General features: G+C 35.1%; 2 protein-coding genes across 5 annotated transcripts in view; both read left to right on the top strand.

Annotated features, from left to right (window-relative positions):
- Nucleotides 1–16,958, top strand: part of LOC123551167 (titin homolog) — a 280,515-nt gene that overhangs the window by 17,226 nt on the left and 246,331 nt on the right. The window lies entirely within an intron of this gene.
- LOC123553269 (baculoviral IAP repeat-containing protein 2-like) overlaps nt 9,356–16,958 on the top strand; it is a 45,058-nt gene continuing 37,455 nt past the window's right edge. The window contains exons 1-5 of one of the 2 annotated variants that reach the window (XM_053540697.1): nt 9,356–9,554; nt 11,295–11,470; nt 12,100–12,247; nt 12,615–12,839; nt 14,417–15,243. In XM_053540697.1, coding sequence (XP_053396672.1) covers nt 9,392–9,554; nt 11,295–11,470; nt 12,100–12,247; nt 12,615–12,839; nt 14,417–14,613 — 909 coding nt within the window. In that variant the 5' untranslated portion in view covers nt 9,356–9,391 and the 3' untranslated portion in view covers nt 14,614–15,243. Of the gene's footprint in view, nt 9,555–11,294; nt 11,471–12,099; nt 12,248–12,614; nt 12,840–14,416; nt 15,244–16,958 lie in introns of those variants that run through there. The other variant, XM_053540699.1, reaches the window with a different exon arrangement.

Genomic DNA, 16,958 nt, shown 5'->3' with positions numbered 1-16,958 from the left:
TCGAATGTAGTAATTTCGGTAGTGAGTATTTTACATGGAAGGAGACAATTTTTCTATAGAATAATAACCGGGGTCGTTATTCTATAAGATTCGAAGGGAGTCATCTTTAGGGAGTCAGTATTTTACTTGGAGGGGTCAGTTTTTCTATAGAATAATGACCGGGGGGTCGTTATTCTATAGAGTTTTCAAAGGGAGTCAGTTTTTTATAAGGGGAGTCAATATTTTACAGGAAAGGAGTCACATTTTCTATAGAATAATGACCGGGGGGTCGTTATTCTATGGGGGTCGAAATACTTCATTACACCGGCATGCCGCTGGTACTTCGAGTTTTCATGGATGGTTTGCGGATGGGATGGGGCGGGTACTTATTCTTGTTACATGTTACATTCAAAAAGGAACTCTGTGATAAAAAGAGCTCTAAGCTCACCGGTTCCTGTAATAGATGCAGTATAGTACTTTCAACATTTCTATTACAATCAGTGGAACTGTGCAAGCAAAACCAACGAGGATTTGATCGTTACTTTATCTACGCTGGAGTTACTGAAGTCACATATCAATATTTTAACCAGTTTTAGACATTTTAACTGCAAAAGCAGCAGTTTAGAATTCGCACATCGATGAAGGGCAAGTGATTCAAAGAAAGCGACCATTACCACTCGACCATTTAACCCCTGTCGTCCTGTTTCAAAGTCTCCTGTTACTAAGTCTTTTACATAATGTATGTAAATATGCACATGTTGAAGCCTTGGAATATCTTTGCAGAATTCTTTTTCCCCGTGTCACAGAAAAAAATCAAATTATTGGTTTCTTTAGAAAATACCTTTAGAAAATTTAATATTTAATATACTACAGTCTTTAAACTTAATTGGTCAATGGCAATATAAATGACTTTTACAAAAATGCCATTTTGTACAGAATGATACATTCGAACGAAATTGATTGCATCCAAGGAATAAACCCTTTGTCCAGAAATTTGTCTAAATCCGTCGTATTCTAATACTTGTCTCTATTAAAGCACGCTTGCGATAGAATGACGTCACGTCAACATGCGATGAGAACAAAGTTTTTGTTGCGACCAAGAAAGAGCGCTACTTTATTTTAACGGTATGTTAGGTATTTCTCAATAAATACATATGTCTTTATGTTGTTGTTTTTTTTCTTAATAACGGGAGATATAATTACAAAATTCTACAAAAATCAATAAAGCATACATATTTAATAGGGATCTAGCTTTATGTAAAGGGAGCGTTCCCTAAATTTATTAGTTTCTTTCGGGATATATGAAAAGTAAAAACGTAATAAGGAAGTGTGATCTTTTTTTTTACAGTTAAAATCTTTTTCATACTCTTTGAGCTTGAAGAACATTAGTTTCTAAGACATTTAAGATCTGCAAAAGCACAGGTCACTGCACTCGTTTTTATTTCATAGAGTATTTGCTTCTTTATTTACTCTGCTGTGTGTTCGAAACCACTCTAAGAACTCGTGCATGTGAACAAGCCATTCAGCTGATCGGTGGGTCTTTAATACCATAAGTGGTGATGTTTTGAGGGTAACGGGGGTCTTCCTCCGTCACGGAAAGATTGAAAATCGCCATATTACGTCTACATAATGGGTTGCTCGGTGGTCTAGTTGAAACACGATTACCTATCAATGCAGAGGTCCGATGTCAAAACTACGGTCCAGGCACTGGATATTTTGTACTTTTCTTCCCAGGAAAGTTTTGTATGTATTGGTGCATCTTAAAGTACCAGGCTGTCTAGGCTAACTTAGATCTCTCTCTCTCTATCTCTCTCTCTCTCTCCCTCTCTCTCTCTCTCTCTGTGTGTGTGCGTGTGTATGTATGTGTTTCGCTCTATCTGCATGTCAGATTGCCTTGTTTTTTTGTACTGTTAGAGCCCTGAGTGGCTGATTTTGTATGCCAAACACTTTTTACTGTTTTATTATGAAAAGTATGATATTGAAATCTGGTACAGTCCATAAAATAAACAAACGTGTTTGTAGACATGGACGGATCCAGACGGAAGGGGAAGAAGCATTTTATAGAAAAATTCCGATGGCAAAATACAATACAAATCCGTAGCCCTGACCAACCTATAAACCGGGCAATTCTATAAGTACATCCTCAAGGCTGACCCATTTAAACGAGCTGTATGATGACGATGATGATGATGATGATAACAACAACAACAACAACAATATCAACAGTTGTGTAAATGTGATGTTAAAGAATACGTTTTCCTTGCTATTTTGCAGTGATAAATAAAAAAGAATAATTTAAAATGAAACTAGTACATTGAAACACATCATATTTATTCATGAAGTCAAGTGTTTGATATACAAAACTAACAAATGATAGCTTATCTGCTCGAAAATAACTGCGCAGAGAGCATACTATTCATGGAATGTGGGGTGGAAAAACCCTGAATAGCTTTAATGACTTGGGATACCAGTTATGTTGTCAGATATAAAAATAGACTGTGCGAACTATTTATAGTAATTTTAGCGTTTGTAACCAGTTCGTAATATGTTCTATATATGGAACTTGTTTGTCATTATTGTTAATTTTTGCATGTGAAACGGTGTACCGTCAATTAAATCTATCATATTTAAATGCATATTTTGTCCTTTTTGCAATTATACTGTTTTTTATGTTTTTGCAATATTCCGAAAGACTTATATGTTTGTACTTGATATCAACAGTGTTGCATTTAATAGTACAATACATGCATATACAGCGGGTCGAATGTAAAGTGTTGCTGTGGGAGATCACAATATCTCACCATGAGCGATCAAAGTATGTTTTATTCCCTAACAGATTTTACCTGTTCTGGCTTGATTTAAAATTGTGCAAATAAAGACATATCTCCTTTAAAATATATACATTCATCATCTCTCTGTTTGTATTGTTTACACTGTGCATATTAAAAGAAAAGATGTTTCAATTTCCATGAATTACACATACATTTTTGTCCTTTTTCATGGTCCTAGCACTGTCACGGTAGAATTCTTCAGTCTGTTAAATAACATTAGATACATATTATTTTATGTGCATAACATTGCTTAATTATGAACCAGCTTACACTTTTCAGTGATATCCAGACTCCTTATCACCAGACCTGAACCCAGGACATTCCCATCAATGTTTACCCATTGCGAAAAATTGTCATAAAGTCATCCCCACAACAACATAACATGCATAAAGTGAAGATAAATCTATCTATGAGCGTTAAAATTGGATGAATTTCTTAACTAGCAAGTAATGGAATGATATTTAGGTAAATATTACACAATGCCTGCTGACTGTTACAATTTACTCACTGACACTCCCATTGTGCTTACTGGTAAAGTAATCATGCATGCTGGCACCTTTAACACACTTGTTGACAATGATACCACGCTTGTTGACAATGATACCATGCTTGCTGACAATGATGCCATGCGTGCTGGAAGTTACAACTTCTTTGCTACTTAGACCCTGATGTCTATATCATAATTTCATTTGGCAAAATGACACAGGGTGGCGAATCACGTGATCGTTGTACGTCATATTGCTATTCCGCAAAGAATAAATTATCAACAAAAGTCGTCGATTCAAATCTTCGAATCAATGTAAGTTTTTTATTTCTCAATCAATTTTTATGGAATATATTGCATGCGAAGGAGAAAACAGTATTCTATCTCCCATGTTAATGGTTTCCTTCTAGACCGTCGATAAATATACAAACACCCTGGAAAACCTTTTCTGCTCGGCCCGATCGCATTGGCTTATCCACCAAGAAAATGTTATTTTTGACATGTATTTTATACAAATCCTGTTCCAGTGGTCATGTATTCGCAAAGAAAACTTCCAAAGTTTTCTATTTACACGAATGAAACATAATTAATACGAAATCAGAGTATCAGTGAAAGGGAAAACGTGTATTTTGTGAATATGCTAATCCACAAAGAAAACAATTTTACGCTAATCCACCGAGTCATTTTTTCAGGAGCATGGTCGATCCAGAAACGGGTGTTTTAACTAACCTCTGTGGAACTTGTGGAACAAATTTTAAGTACAAAAGAAATCTATATACCCATGAGAAAGAGCATGCTGGTACTTTGCCGTTCCATTGTTGTTGAAAGTCATTCGCTTCTCGCCAAAGTCTACGACGACACAGGTAATAAGCATGTTTACACTAGTACAATTCGCAGACATAATTAGTGATCGATCTGTTTGGCAACTATTGGTATGCTTTGTTGCTACTGTCCTTAAGTTGTAAACTACGAATCCGGGCTATATCTTATACAGTTATAATTTGAATTTTATATAACTTTACTGAAAAAAAATGTTACAAGCCCCTAAATTTTTCAAAGTTTAACCCCTAAGTACATGGATGATGGATGACTATTGTGTCTATGGAACCCATGATTACAATACTTATTACGAGACAGTTTTCGCCAGAGCCATACTTTTACGTGCACAGAAACAGAGTTATAACACAATCCGCAACATTTCCTATATAAACAAGCGCGTCCAACTGCCCGTCCGTGTTTTTTTTATTTTTTATTTTTTTATGACGTTACAATGAAATGATGCAATGCGTTAAACATAGTTCGGATACTTTAAAAGATTTTGTCGTGTTAAAGTCGAAATAATAAACATGTTTCTATATTTTATCGGCGATTAATATATGGGCGGTCGTTTGGGTGCGAGTAATTAAATCACTCGTACTACGCACTCGTAATTCAATTAATACGCATCCAAAGTCCCGCCCGTATATTATTCACCTGATAAAATATAGAGACATATTTTTATTTCCTAAGTATATTTCATTCCTATCAAGGTCCGAGGCCCATCCTGCATGCTGGATGGTGTGGTATTTTTCAGCACTAGCGGACGTGTAGATCTACATGTATAAAATATTGATATATTTATGTGTAAGCTATATATCGGACACGGAATATTGTTATTTAACTCTATATAATAGGTTTGAATCCCCCATGAGACTTGACATTTGATTAAGTCAGCGCGGTGCTGTACATCGTATGCTCTCAGGCTTTATAAAGTTATATAAAATTCGATTTATAACTGTATAAGATATAGCCCGGATTCGTAGTTTACAAACTGAAGGACAGTAGCAACAAAGCATACCAATAGTTGCCAAACAGATCGATCACTAATTATGTCTGCGAATTATACTAGTGTAAACATGCTTATTACCTGTGTCGTCGTAGACTTTGGCGAGAAGTGAATGACTTTCCACAACAATGGAACGGCAAAGTACCAGCATGCTCTTTCTCAAGGGTATATAGATTTCTTTTGTACTTAAAATTTGTTCCACAAGTTCCACAGAGGTTAGCTAAATCACCCGTTTCTGGATCGACCATGCTCCTGAAAAAATGACTCGGTGGATTAGCGTAAAATTGTTTTCTTTGTGGATTAGCATATTCACAATATACACGTTTTCCCTTTCACTTATACTCTGATTTCGTATTAAATATGTTTCATTCGTGTAAATAGAAAACTTTGGAAGTTTTCTTTGCGAATACATGACCACTGGAACAGGATTTGTACAAAATACATGTCAAAAATAACATTTTCTTGGTGGATAAGCCAATGCGATCGGGCCGAGTAGAAAAGGTTTTCCAGGGTGTTTGTATATTTATCGACGGTCTAGAAGGAAACCATTAACACGGAAGATAGAATATTGTTTTCTCCTTCGCATGCAACATATTTCATAGAAATTGATTGAGAAATAAAAAACTTACATTGATTTGAAGATTTGAATCGACGACTTTTGTTGATAAATTCTTCTTTGCGGAATAGCGATATGACGTACAACGATCACGTGATTCGCCACCCTGTGACAGTGCCGTGTACCGTATTGGAATATTTCAACATGCCGGGACTGTATATAAGCAACATTGCACAGTTACAATGCTCACAGAAGAAAATACACGATGTGACCACACAATATGAAAGATGCAATCAGCCACTAAGCAAGTTGAAAGTAAGCATAATGCAAAGTGCAACATTGCACGTCACGTTTTGATACCAGGGGGGCGCAAGTTTGTAGTTTTCACGAAAGGTAATGGGAATATCCGGATTTCAATTAGCTCTTGGCTAAGTGTCAAAACAGTCATCACTGACTCAAGTTCATATTCTACATGCTCAAAATGACAGTTTGACACATTATTAGAATCTGCAAAATTCTGTCCTTAACAGCCAGTTTAATTTGTGAAATCTCAGGAATTTCAAACTGTAAGTCTTCCATTTATATAACACGTCACTTGTAAATAAACGCAACATTAAAAATAAACAAGCAAATTCGATGAATTGGTATCCCCGCCGAAAGGGCTTGAGGTGAGGAATGGCAAAAAAATATTTCTGGCAAAAAGTTAAGGATGTTACCAAGAAGCAAATAATTTCGTCAAAAATGCTTTTTTTTGTGGGGGGTGACCGGGTGAGGGTGCAAAATTTCACCTGTTGATTATAAATATTGATGGAAAATTAAAAAAAAAAAAAAAAAACTGGGTGGGTGATGGGAACGTATGATCGGGGTGGTGGGCAAGACCGAGTGGAGAGTGAGGTGGGGGAATGGTACAACTCTGCATGCTAATAAATATTCATGGAAGGTTTGAAAATAAAATAAATAAAAAGGAATGATTTTTTTTTTGGGGGGGGGGGGGGGGGGGGGGGGGGGGGGGGAGGGTGTGTGACCAAGGCAAGGTGGTGACCAGGTGTGGGTACAAAACTTCACATGTTTATACTAAATGTTCATGGAAAAGAATGAAAGAAGTTTAATGAAACTCTACCAATGGGTTCCAATGGGTTGGTTTGTTATGTACAAATCTGTAGATTTTTAAACAAAGGGCAATAACTCTAAGGAAAATTGACCAATTGAAAAAAAAAAATGAACGGCATCATCGAAGTATGTTGGCTCATATTTATTTCAAGTTTCATGAAATTCTACCAGCTTGTTGAAATGGCTGCAGATGTAGATTTTTCATTAAATCAAGGGCAATAACTCTAAGGAAAATTGACCAATCCGATAAAAAATTTGACGGGCATCATCGCAGTATGCTGGTGTATGTTTATGTCAAGTTTTATGAAATTCTACCTGATAGTTACTGAGAAATGGCTGCGGACGGACATTTTTGGGCATTTTTCATTAATCAAATCAAGGGCAATAACTCTAAGGGAAATTGACAAATCTAAAAAAAAAACTTGACGGGCATCATCGCAGTATGTCGGTTCATGTTTATTTCAAGTTTCATGAAATTCTACCTGCTAATTACTGAGAAATGGCTGCGGACGGACGGACTGACGGACGGACGGACAACGCCATTTCAATACCCCCTCCCGATTCCATCGGCGGGGGATAATAAAGTTAAGACAAATGGCGATTTGCAAAAAGGGGAAGTAACTATTGTTAGATCTATATACATATTCGAATATCCTTGATAATCTTTCCGGCAAATAATAATTCAAAGTACGGGAAAACACGACCACTTGAACATAGCGCCCCCTGTTATCAAAATGTGACATATACTTTTGAAATGACATTATGCTTACTCCTATTTTGCCTAGTGCCTGATTACATTTTCCTTACTGGTTGATCACTTCGTGAATTTTGTTCCTGGATGCATTACAGATTAACCAGTAAAACCATAACATGTTGAAATATTCCAATACCGTACACGGCACTGTCATTTTGCCAAATGAAATTATGATATAGACATCAGGGTCTAAGCAGCAAAGAAGTTGTAACTTCAAGCACGCATGGTATCATTGTCAGCAAGCATGGTATCATTGCCAACAAGCGTGGTATCATTGTCAACAAGCGTGTTAAAGGTGCCAGCATGCATGATTACTATACCAGTAAGCGCAATGGGAGTGTCAGTGAGTAAATTGTAACAGTCAGCAGGCATTGTGTAATATTTACCTAAATATCATTCCATAGTAAGTAATTAATGATTTTTATCAACATAAAGGCCCGAGTAGGGTTTAGATACGTTAAAATGGAGATAAAAAGTGAAGGTCTTTCAAAATATTACTCTAATCAGCCAACTGGTGCCTTCAATAACTTTTTTGTTCTTAGATCTATATATAGCCAACGATTGATGCCGATTAAAGCCAGAACATAGCTCTCTGGACTGGCCATATTGAAATTAATAAAACAATGCAAACAAAGTTACACTTACAAAGTTTACAGAAAATTCTTGACCAAAAAACGTCATTTTCTGCCATTTTGACTCGCACAGCAACAGCTGCTCACATAAAGGCTCCCATAACAACACTTTACGTTCGACCCCCTGATATAGATAGCAAGTAATATGATTTTTTGAACCTCTAAATGCCAGTTTGCCTATTAAAAAGTCATTTGTAACCTGTACAATACTAATATTACCTACTGTTTAAAGCTATATATTAATCACTATCATAATAATATTAATGTGTGAATGCACATATTTCTAGCCAGATACGGTTTGCTATTTGCAATGCCTTCAAGCCATTCTGTATTTTTACGCCAGTTTTTTCTTGGATGTTCTAAATGATTTGCTTGAAGTGTTTCTGTACTTTCTTTCTTTGTTGCAGCTTTCTTCGTTAATTTCGAGTGTTTCTGTACTTTCTTTATTTGTTCAAAGAACTAAAAATACATTTTTTTATATAGCTCTTTGATTTGTTGCAGCTTTCTTCGTTAATTTCGAGTGTTTCTGTACTTTCTTTATTTGTTCAAATAACTAAAAATACATTTTTTTTATATCTCTTTGATTTGTTGCAGCTTTCTTCGTTAATTTCGAGTGTTCAAATAACTAAAAATACATTTTTTTTATAGCTCTTTGATTTGTTGCAGCTTTCTTCGTTAATTTCGAGTGTTCAAATAACTAAAAATACATTTTTTTTATAGCTCTTTGATTTGTTGCAGCTTTCTTCGTTAATTTCGAGTGTTTCTGTACTTTCTTTATTTGTTGCAGCTTCTCTTGGAAAAAACATAGTTATATTACTTATTTATCTCAATAAAGATAACATCATAAAGTTTAAAAAGTAAATTTCCAAAATGATGATGTGCTAAAAAGGAATGTGCAAAAATACAATTGTTGTAAGTAAAGCAGTGTGCATCATACTGTCAGATATCCATTTTCTATAGTGTTCCATAGATCTGCACATTTCCTATTGAGCTAATTAAGTGGATGCGTTTTCTCACAATATGCATTTTTAAAAATGGCTCCTTGTCATACACATCAATAAAATGCATTTTTGAAGGATTTCATCAATGTAAAAGAATGTACTATTGATCATTTTGCTGTCTTTTTAAACAGCGTATACATAATTGTATACTATAAATAGTTTCTAATGGTTTTCCACATTAGATCATACCACAATCGTAGTTAAGTGCTAGAAGAAACCATGGATCGTTATCCTGGAATATCAAATGGAAGACCAAAGAATCCTGATTATTCCATGGCAACGGAAAGACTGGCAACATTCAAAGACGTAGCAACATTCAAAGACTGGTCAACAAATGGGATCTCTATTGAAGAATTATCGAGTGCGGGATTTTATGCTACAGGTACTTAATAAGTTTGTTGTAAAATTACGGACATATTTTGCTGACATAACAAGTTTGGACATGATCACGTCGCTACATTTATCATGTAAACCAATTCTATTTGTCTAACAAGGATCAAACAAGAAATGAGTTTGTTTTTTTTTTTTTTTTTTTTTGTTATTTATGTAGGCAGATACTAGAATTTTTCAAATTGGGGATGGGACACATATTTATTGACCTTCTATTGAAATATTTGCAGTAAACGGAGCGCATCGAAGTGAAAACAATAACTTATTCAACAGGTGATCTATAACTTATTACCATTATCGACCACTAAATTGTCTACTATATGGATTCATTTAATATGTATTGCATAAACTTTCAAATTAAACCAACTAGTGAGGTTGGGTGTATAGGTTAGTTAAACTATGATTTTTTAAAAGTTATGTAGAGTCAGAGACCATTTCTGTTCATATTGTGTGTACTGAATTGTTCAGGAGAAGAATGGGGATCACTTTGTTTGGAAATATATATTTTGCCTTCTATTACATGTACTTCAACAATCTCACTGCTTTACCAAACATGATTTCTTAGAATATTGCACCATTTTGACAATATCTTGAATGGTTTTTGACCTAGTGCGTACAGCACGAGCATACTATACAAGTAAATGTAGGTATATATAGCGGAAATAAAGAAAAACTGTAAAAGCTAGAGTATGTCAGAAGTTTAAGTCCCTACTTGATGCATTATATTGATGTGTGGGTAAATGTATCCATGCCTTTATTTTCTAAGGATGAACAGTTTTGGCCTTGACAATCGCAAAGAAAATAGAGACAATATGTAACTCACTCGAAATCTCGACTGACTATAAAATACAATAAATAAAATGCACATGACACTAATGCTCTTCCGCATACGAAGACATCTAGTTACCTTACTCTATTTTACCTGTTACATTGATAGTATGAATAGAAAACGACAACAAAAACGCTATCGATTATTATTATGTCTTTATCAGTGTTTATTGGTAACTGAGGGCTTACTTCATGGTAAATCTGGGTTTTCTTTATAGGCAATACGATTCAAAAGTAGTACAACAATTTTGTCACGGATTAGTGTTTCACTACCTTATTCCCCTTTTCTCAATAATAAAGTAAAAATGTTAGCATTGCAAATACCGTGCGTGAGTAGTGACCCCCCTGATATTATCGATTAATGTTGCATTTATTTGTGATATTTGACCATGATACCCGATAATTGTGGTGTAACTTTCAGAACGCTATATCACTTCCCACGAAATAATCACATTCTTTAACTAACGCAAATGCGAGTTTAACAAAATGCGTGAATTTTTAACCAACACGTTTTGAAAAAAATGTGAGAAAATAATAAAGTTTGATATATAGCTGTTTTTTATATGAATAATTTGTAAAACCTAATAGATTATTTATTTGAAAAGTCTACAAAGCAGAAAAAACTTCTTAAAACTGTTCATATTGAATAATCTGATTATGTAAGACCGATGTTTTTTTTTTCCGAAAAATATTTTTGAAAAGGATAAATGCACATATTTTGAATACGAAATTAATTCATTAAATGGAAAGTTATTGTTTTATATTCTAACTTTTAAAATGGCTACGTAAACTGATTTAAACAAAGAAAAACATTCATATTATTTTTTTCTGCTGACGCAAGGCAAACTTTCTACACATAAACTGTAGTTAATTAAAAGGTTTAGTAATTATATTCCTGTTCCAGGAAGCCGAGACTCTGTAAAATGTTTTTACTGCGGAGGAGGGATGCAACACTGGCAACAGGATGATGATCCTTGGATAGAGCATGCAAGACATTTTCCAGATTGTGACTTTTTAAAGCTACATGTAGAAGAAGAGTTTATAAAAAAGGCACACTATGTGGATGGTAAAGATGCAATGGTGATTAAAAACAATTATGATTGATAACTATTTATAATTGCCGTGAAAATATTCTCTCGCAAGTCAGTTCGTCAATATAAAACACGTGACCTCATCCTTTGTTTCACTGAAGAGCAAATCGAGTCATGTTATAATGTATATCAAACGCCACTATTTATTTGAATCTTAAGTCTCGAGTCACCGTTCCTTATGATCGACATAGTTCTTCCGGTCGGACTTTTGTCCTTGTTTTGACATTGTTTATTGTCTGAGTGTACCATTGATATAAATCATACATTAAAGACAAACCAGAAATTCTTAATTGATCAAATCATCTCTGAATTGCTAGTCAGAACTGATTTTTCTTAATAACAATTTTAATTGCTAACCTGAAATTTTGATTTATCGTTGAATCCAACTTGAACCTGTCAGAGTTCCATGGGCAACATTTAAGCAATACATCATTGTGAATTATTTGATCTATACATTTTTGAAGATTGTCATTTTGGCCAGTCAATAAAGAATTCATTTGCTTTATTTGCATTTGCGTTATTGCATGTAATTTCAGGAAAAGTTGGAGATTCAAAGTCTTACTTCTATCTTGATGTGACTTATTTGAAAATATTATCTATTAATTGATTCGTTTTAAGGAATCAACATTTGGGCATGTGAAAAAACGTCTTGTTCCTGATCAGCTGATAGAAGATTTGAATAGTAAGGCATCCTTGCTTCTTATGGAGAAAGGGTACAAGCAAGAGGATGTTGAACACGCGATTGAAAGAGCAAGAGAAAAGCATGGTTAGTTAAACTTGAGAGGTATTTTGTTTTGAAAACATAATGATAATGGTACAGTTACTGTGTTAGAAGCGTACTTAAGAAATATAAATTCTAACATGCACTATTTTTACTCTGCAGTTAAAATCGGAAAAGACAAACAAGTTCTTGGACTTTTCACATTAACATTATATATCCCATTATTGACACAATCATGCCTTAGCTAAGAAACAGAAATTGAACCCTGATATGAAATTTGACACACGTGTCCAACCAATTCCCGGTTTGGCCAACTTCAAACTTCCGTTGCAATGTTACACATACAGGTTAAAAGTTAAAAAAAATCATACACAGTTTATGATCATGATCAGTTTGAACATTTTCATTACAGGTAGCGGGGATTTAAGGGCTCATCATATTCTCGAGGCTCTACTTGAAAGCGAGACGTTTACCACGCCCTGTAGTAAAGACACATTTTCTTCTTCACGACCAACCAACCATATGAATTTGTCAAATGGCTACACGGAACGACCAGTACATGTTCCAGTCAATTTGTGGGGTAACGTCTCTGAGTCTCTTGGAGAAAAGACATATAATGATGATGCACTTGATACTGGTAAATCATTTAGATCTTTATCGTCGCTTTATTATACCAATGGCAATACTTAATAATTTTCAGCACACTTTGACTGTGCTCATAGGCGTAGGAGCAAGGGGGGGGGGGGGGGGCAGCAGGGGCCAGGCCCCCCCAAAGCTAGGAGGGGGGGGGCCAAAGTATAGTTTGGCCCCCCCCCCCCCCCCCCCGAATATTCTGGAAAAGAGATATAAATTGCAGTCTAATATAACATTTACTTAGCATCATATAATTCTTTTCAACCTGATTTCTGATTTGCATTTGGCCTTCCCTTGTATTCAGACTAAAAATGTCTCTTTCCGTAGTGTGACTACTGAAATCTGTACGCGCCACGACAAGAATTGTTTACATTTTATAAAAATAATATATCATTAAGCACAATCACTACAGTTCCGGTTTGAGCGTCTGCAAAATCAATGTAGGCCTAACTATTAAGCCTGCTTACGCATGTAAACGTTATGTATTTTTTTGTTTTTCATTGTCCATTCAAGGGAAATGATATTTCCACAACTTTATACCACAATTAGACAAATGCAGTGCTAATTGATTGTATGTCCAGGGCTTCAACAGAAGAATGTAAAAAAAATGGCACACTTAATTAGAACAATACATAATATGACTGATTAAGACAGTTCAGTGCCTAGTCGTATGTGTATCATCAGAATAACTCAATGATTGCTAAAACATAAAGGTTTGAGGGGCCTATGGCCCAATTAATCCCTGTACAAGGCTTTGAGTCTTTGTCATGAATAATGCACCGAGGATACCTTGCCGCTAACCCCCCCCCCCCACAAACCGCCGGTCGAAAAGGTTTGGCCCCCCCAGAGTTAAACTCGCTCCTACGCCCATGGTGCTATATTTTAATAATGCAGTAAATACCCAAATGCACTGAAATTTGGATAGTTAGGCTGATACGTAGAAGAAATGAAATAAGTCAAGTTGGTGTTTACTTTGAAATGTGTCTATAAAGTGAATCTTACAGCAACAAGATTATATTCATTTATATTATTCCACCTTTTTGATAGTATGTGTCTTTTAAGTACTTATTAGTCTTTTTCATCAAATTAAATGGGTATTTTTAGATAAAATACAAAAAGTCATTTATCCATGAATTTATTGTTTCAGTAAGGACTTTATCTTTTAAGTGACTAAGCTATCCAAATTATCGTATATCAAGGATCATATTGATATCAGCAAAAGGAATTAGGAACAAAAATTATTGCATTTGATCTAGACTTGTCAAATTTCCTTAAATGAACTTAAAATCCTTTCCTATGTCAATTAATTTGTTTAATTAAATCCTAGGGGGACCAAAAGACCACATAGCTAACGTAGATACAGTTACTAGTATACCTAATGAATATTTGCAGTTGTTTCTTTTTAAGAAACAGAAATGCTTACAGACATATTTCAAAATGAAACCCATTAATAAATTTGACTTCATAGATTCTGTAAATGGGTAACTATGAACACACAATACAAAGCCTCTTATTTCGTGTAAGTGGTTCTTACGAGGTAGTTATACAAAAATGCAATCAAAAAGTGTATTCATTTTTCAGAACAAGACTGTTTGTTGGAAGAGAACCGTGCTCTGAAACACAGGATTACCTGCAAAATATGTCTGGACAATGATGCATGTATTGTGTTTATTCCGTGCGGGCACATGGTATCATGCAGGCAATGTGCTGGCAGACAAAACAAGTGTGCAGTCTGTAGGGCTGATATAAAAGACACAATTCGGGCATATCCCGCCTGAAACCCAAAGATATTAAAGCCTGGGGAAAATGTTAATAAATAAAAACAGAAATTATGACATTTCACTACAAAAACAAAAGTGATTATGATATTTCACTAAAAAAACGAAAAACAAAAATAATAAAGACAATGACTCAATAGGACAATCCACGAACGGAGCACGGTGAAATAAAAACTCTGCTGCTGTTTTCACATATTACCACAATATACACTAAAATGCATGGTCAATGTAACACACACACACGCAAACGCACGCACGCACACACGCACGCAGGCAACATGCTCATTCAGACAAGAACACAGTTGCGACTGCCTTGGAATGTTCAGTGGCAAAATAATGTACTAATGAATTTTGTGTGGTTATTTATGTGCACCAGAACTCATTCTTAATCCTCTAACAAGACAGTGTTAATAAAATAGATCTTGTCCTAACATACACAATGGTAACTATAAATAGAGGACGATAACGAAAACATTATCGGAAGAGTCGATTATGTCTTTATTGGTAATTCAGGGTTTACTGACATGGTAAATCAAGAGTTTCTTTATATTCAAAATATTTAGTACAATTATTTTGTCACGGATAATGGTTTCACTACCCGATTCCCCGTTTCTCAATAGTAGCATTTAACATGTTATTGTTACAAATACCGTGCGAGAGTAGTATATGCACGATAAGTTAAATACAAAAATGCTTGTATATATAATTATATGAACCGTACACGTATACACAGAAACACCGCATTTTGCGTCCTTTAATGTTTGTTTTTACCATTTTTTCTTCTTCTTTTTCTAAATATTCAAAACAAATTGGGTCTCTGATTGTATAATATACAAAGTAGACACCTTTTATAAAAAAACCCTACTGTTGTTGTATATTATTCCACAAAAGGGTATTTAGTTTTTTAACAAACAATTAGTTTTTCACAGGGTGAGAAAAATGTGCAGCCAGACCTGGACTCGAACCCGGAGCCTAGGATTATCGTTCCGATGCTCTACTGACTGAGCTACCCGGCCGTCCACACATTTTCTCCCCGTTTTAATATTCAAGTTCTATACCGTGACATATTTCCCCACTATCGGGAAATGTATATTATATAAGCAATTTCAGGCGTCGGAGACTAACCAGTGTAGTGCTGTCAGAGTCCTATGTTGGGCGCCAAATGTCACAGGGTGACTGGGCCGGGCTACCCGGCCGTCTACTCACATTCTCCCAGTTCTATACCGTGACATTACAATGCTTCTTTCTCAATGTGGGCATACTACTTTTATCATTTTGTAAATAAAAGATTGCTTTAGTATTTGCATAGTGCAATATCTTGATGTTTATAGCTTTGGTACTATAATTTTTAGGCAAGTACAGTACAACCTCTCCAGAGCGACCCTCTCTTAAGCTAAAACCTCTCTATAACAACATCATCAAAATTTCCCTAAGCTGAAATATACGATCAAATTTACCTCTCCAGAACAGCAACCTCTACATAACAGTCAATATTTGTATTTCCCAAAGGGTGTTGCTCTACAGAGGTTGCACTGTACATGTATATAAAGTTCTTAAGCAAAAATTGATAACATGTAAGTAATCAAGTTAAAACTTTAGAGCAGATTACTACAGGATCCGTAACGAAATCACGTAAGCATTTCCAGGAACATTTCGTTTTAAAGGATTTTATACCTCCATTTGACTAACGACCAACTTTAGTATGTAACTTCAGTCACACCTTTCTGCTAGTGTAAATTTATTCCGTGCAAATAAAAGTAATAACATTTTCTATCTTTCTTAATTTCAAAATAAAAAGTATCTGAAATATTGAAGAGAAAACACGCAAAAACTCGTTGACCAGTGCGGGAAAAATCAAAACCATAATGTTGCGACTTTTAGGGAAAGAGTAGAAAGAATGTATCGTTTTCAGTCTGTATGCGATGAAAACAGATAAAGGTCTTTTTTTTTCAGGAAAATAAATCGATCTGAAACTATTCATAGCATGAAGATAGACTTAAACAATGTTAGCGAAAGAAATGTTTCATAGCCATAAATTTGAATCTGAGTTCCGACATTAACCCCATGTTTGACAGATGTCAGGACACAAAATGTGCTCATTCCAAATATTATCATAACAAATAACCAGCTATTAAATATATGCACTCGTTTTGATAAGAAAATTGTCTGGTTTAACGTAAGATAACAGGGACGTAGCTGAGGGGTTTGGGGTTGTAGCCTAAGGCTTGCTGAGACTGCCAGTGATTTTGTCACTTGTGTGCGTAACACTCTCACCTGTTATTATATGGAAACCACAGCCATTATAGCTACGACCTGTTTAGAGAAACCACAGCCATTATAGCTAC

The sequence above is a fragment of the Mercenaria mercenaria genome, chromosome 4, assembly GCF_021730395.1.
Source record: "Mercenaria mercenaria strain notata chromosome 4, MADL_Memer_1, whole genome shotgun sequence".
Classification (NCBI taxonomy): domain Eukaryota; kingdom Metazoa; phylum Mollusca; class Bivalvia; order Venerida; family Veneridae; genus Mercenaria; species Mercenaria mercenaria.
Note: the sequence above shows the minus strand (reverse complement) of the source record. Positions and strands in the feature narration are given on the sequence as shown.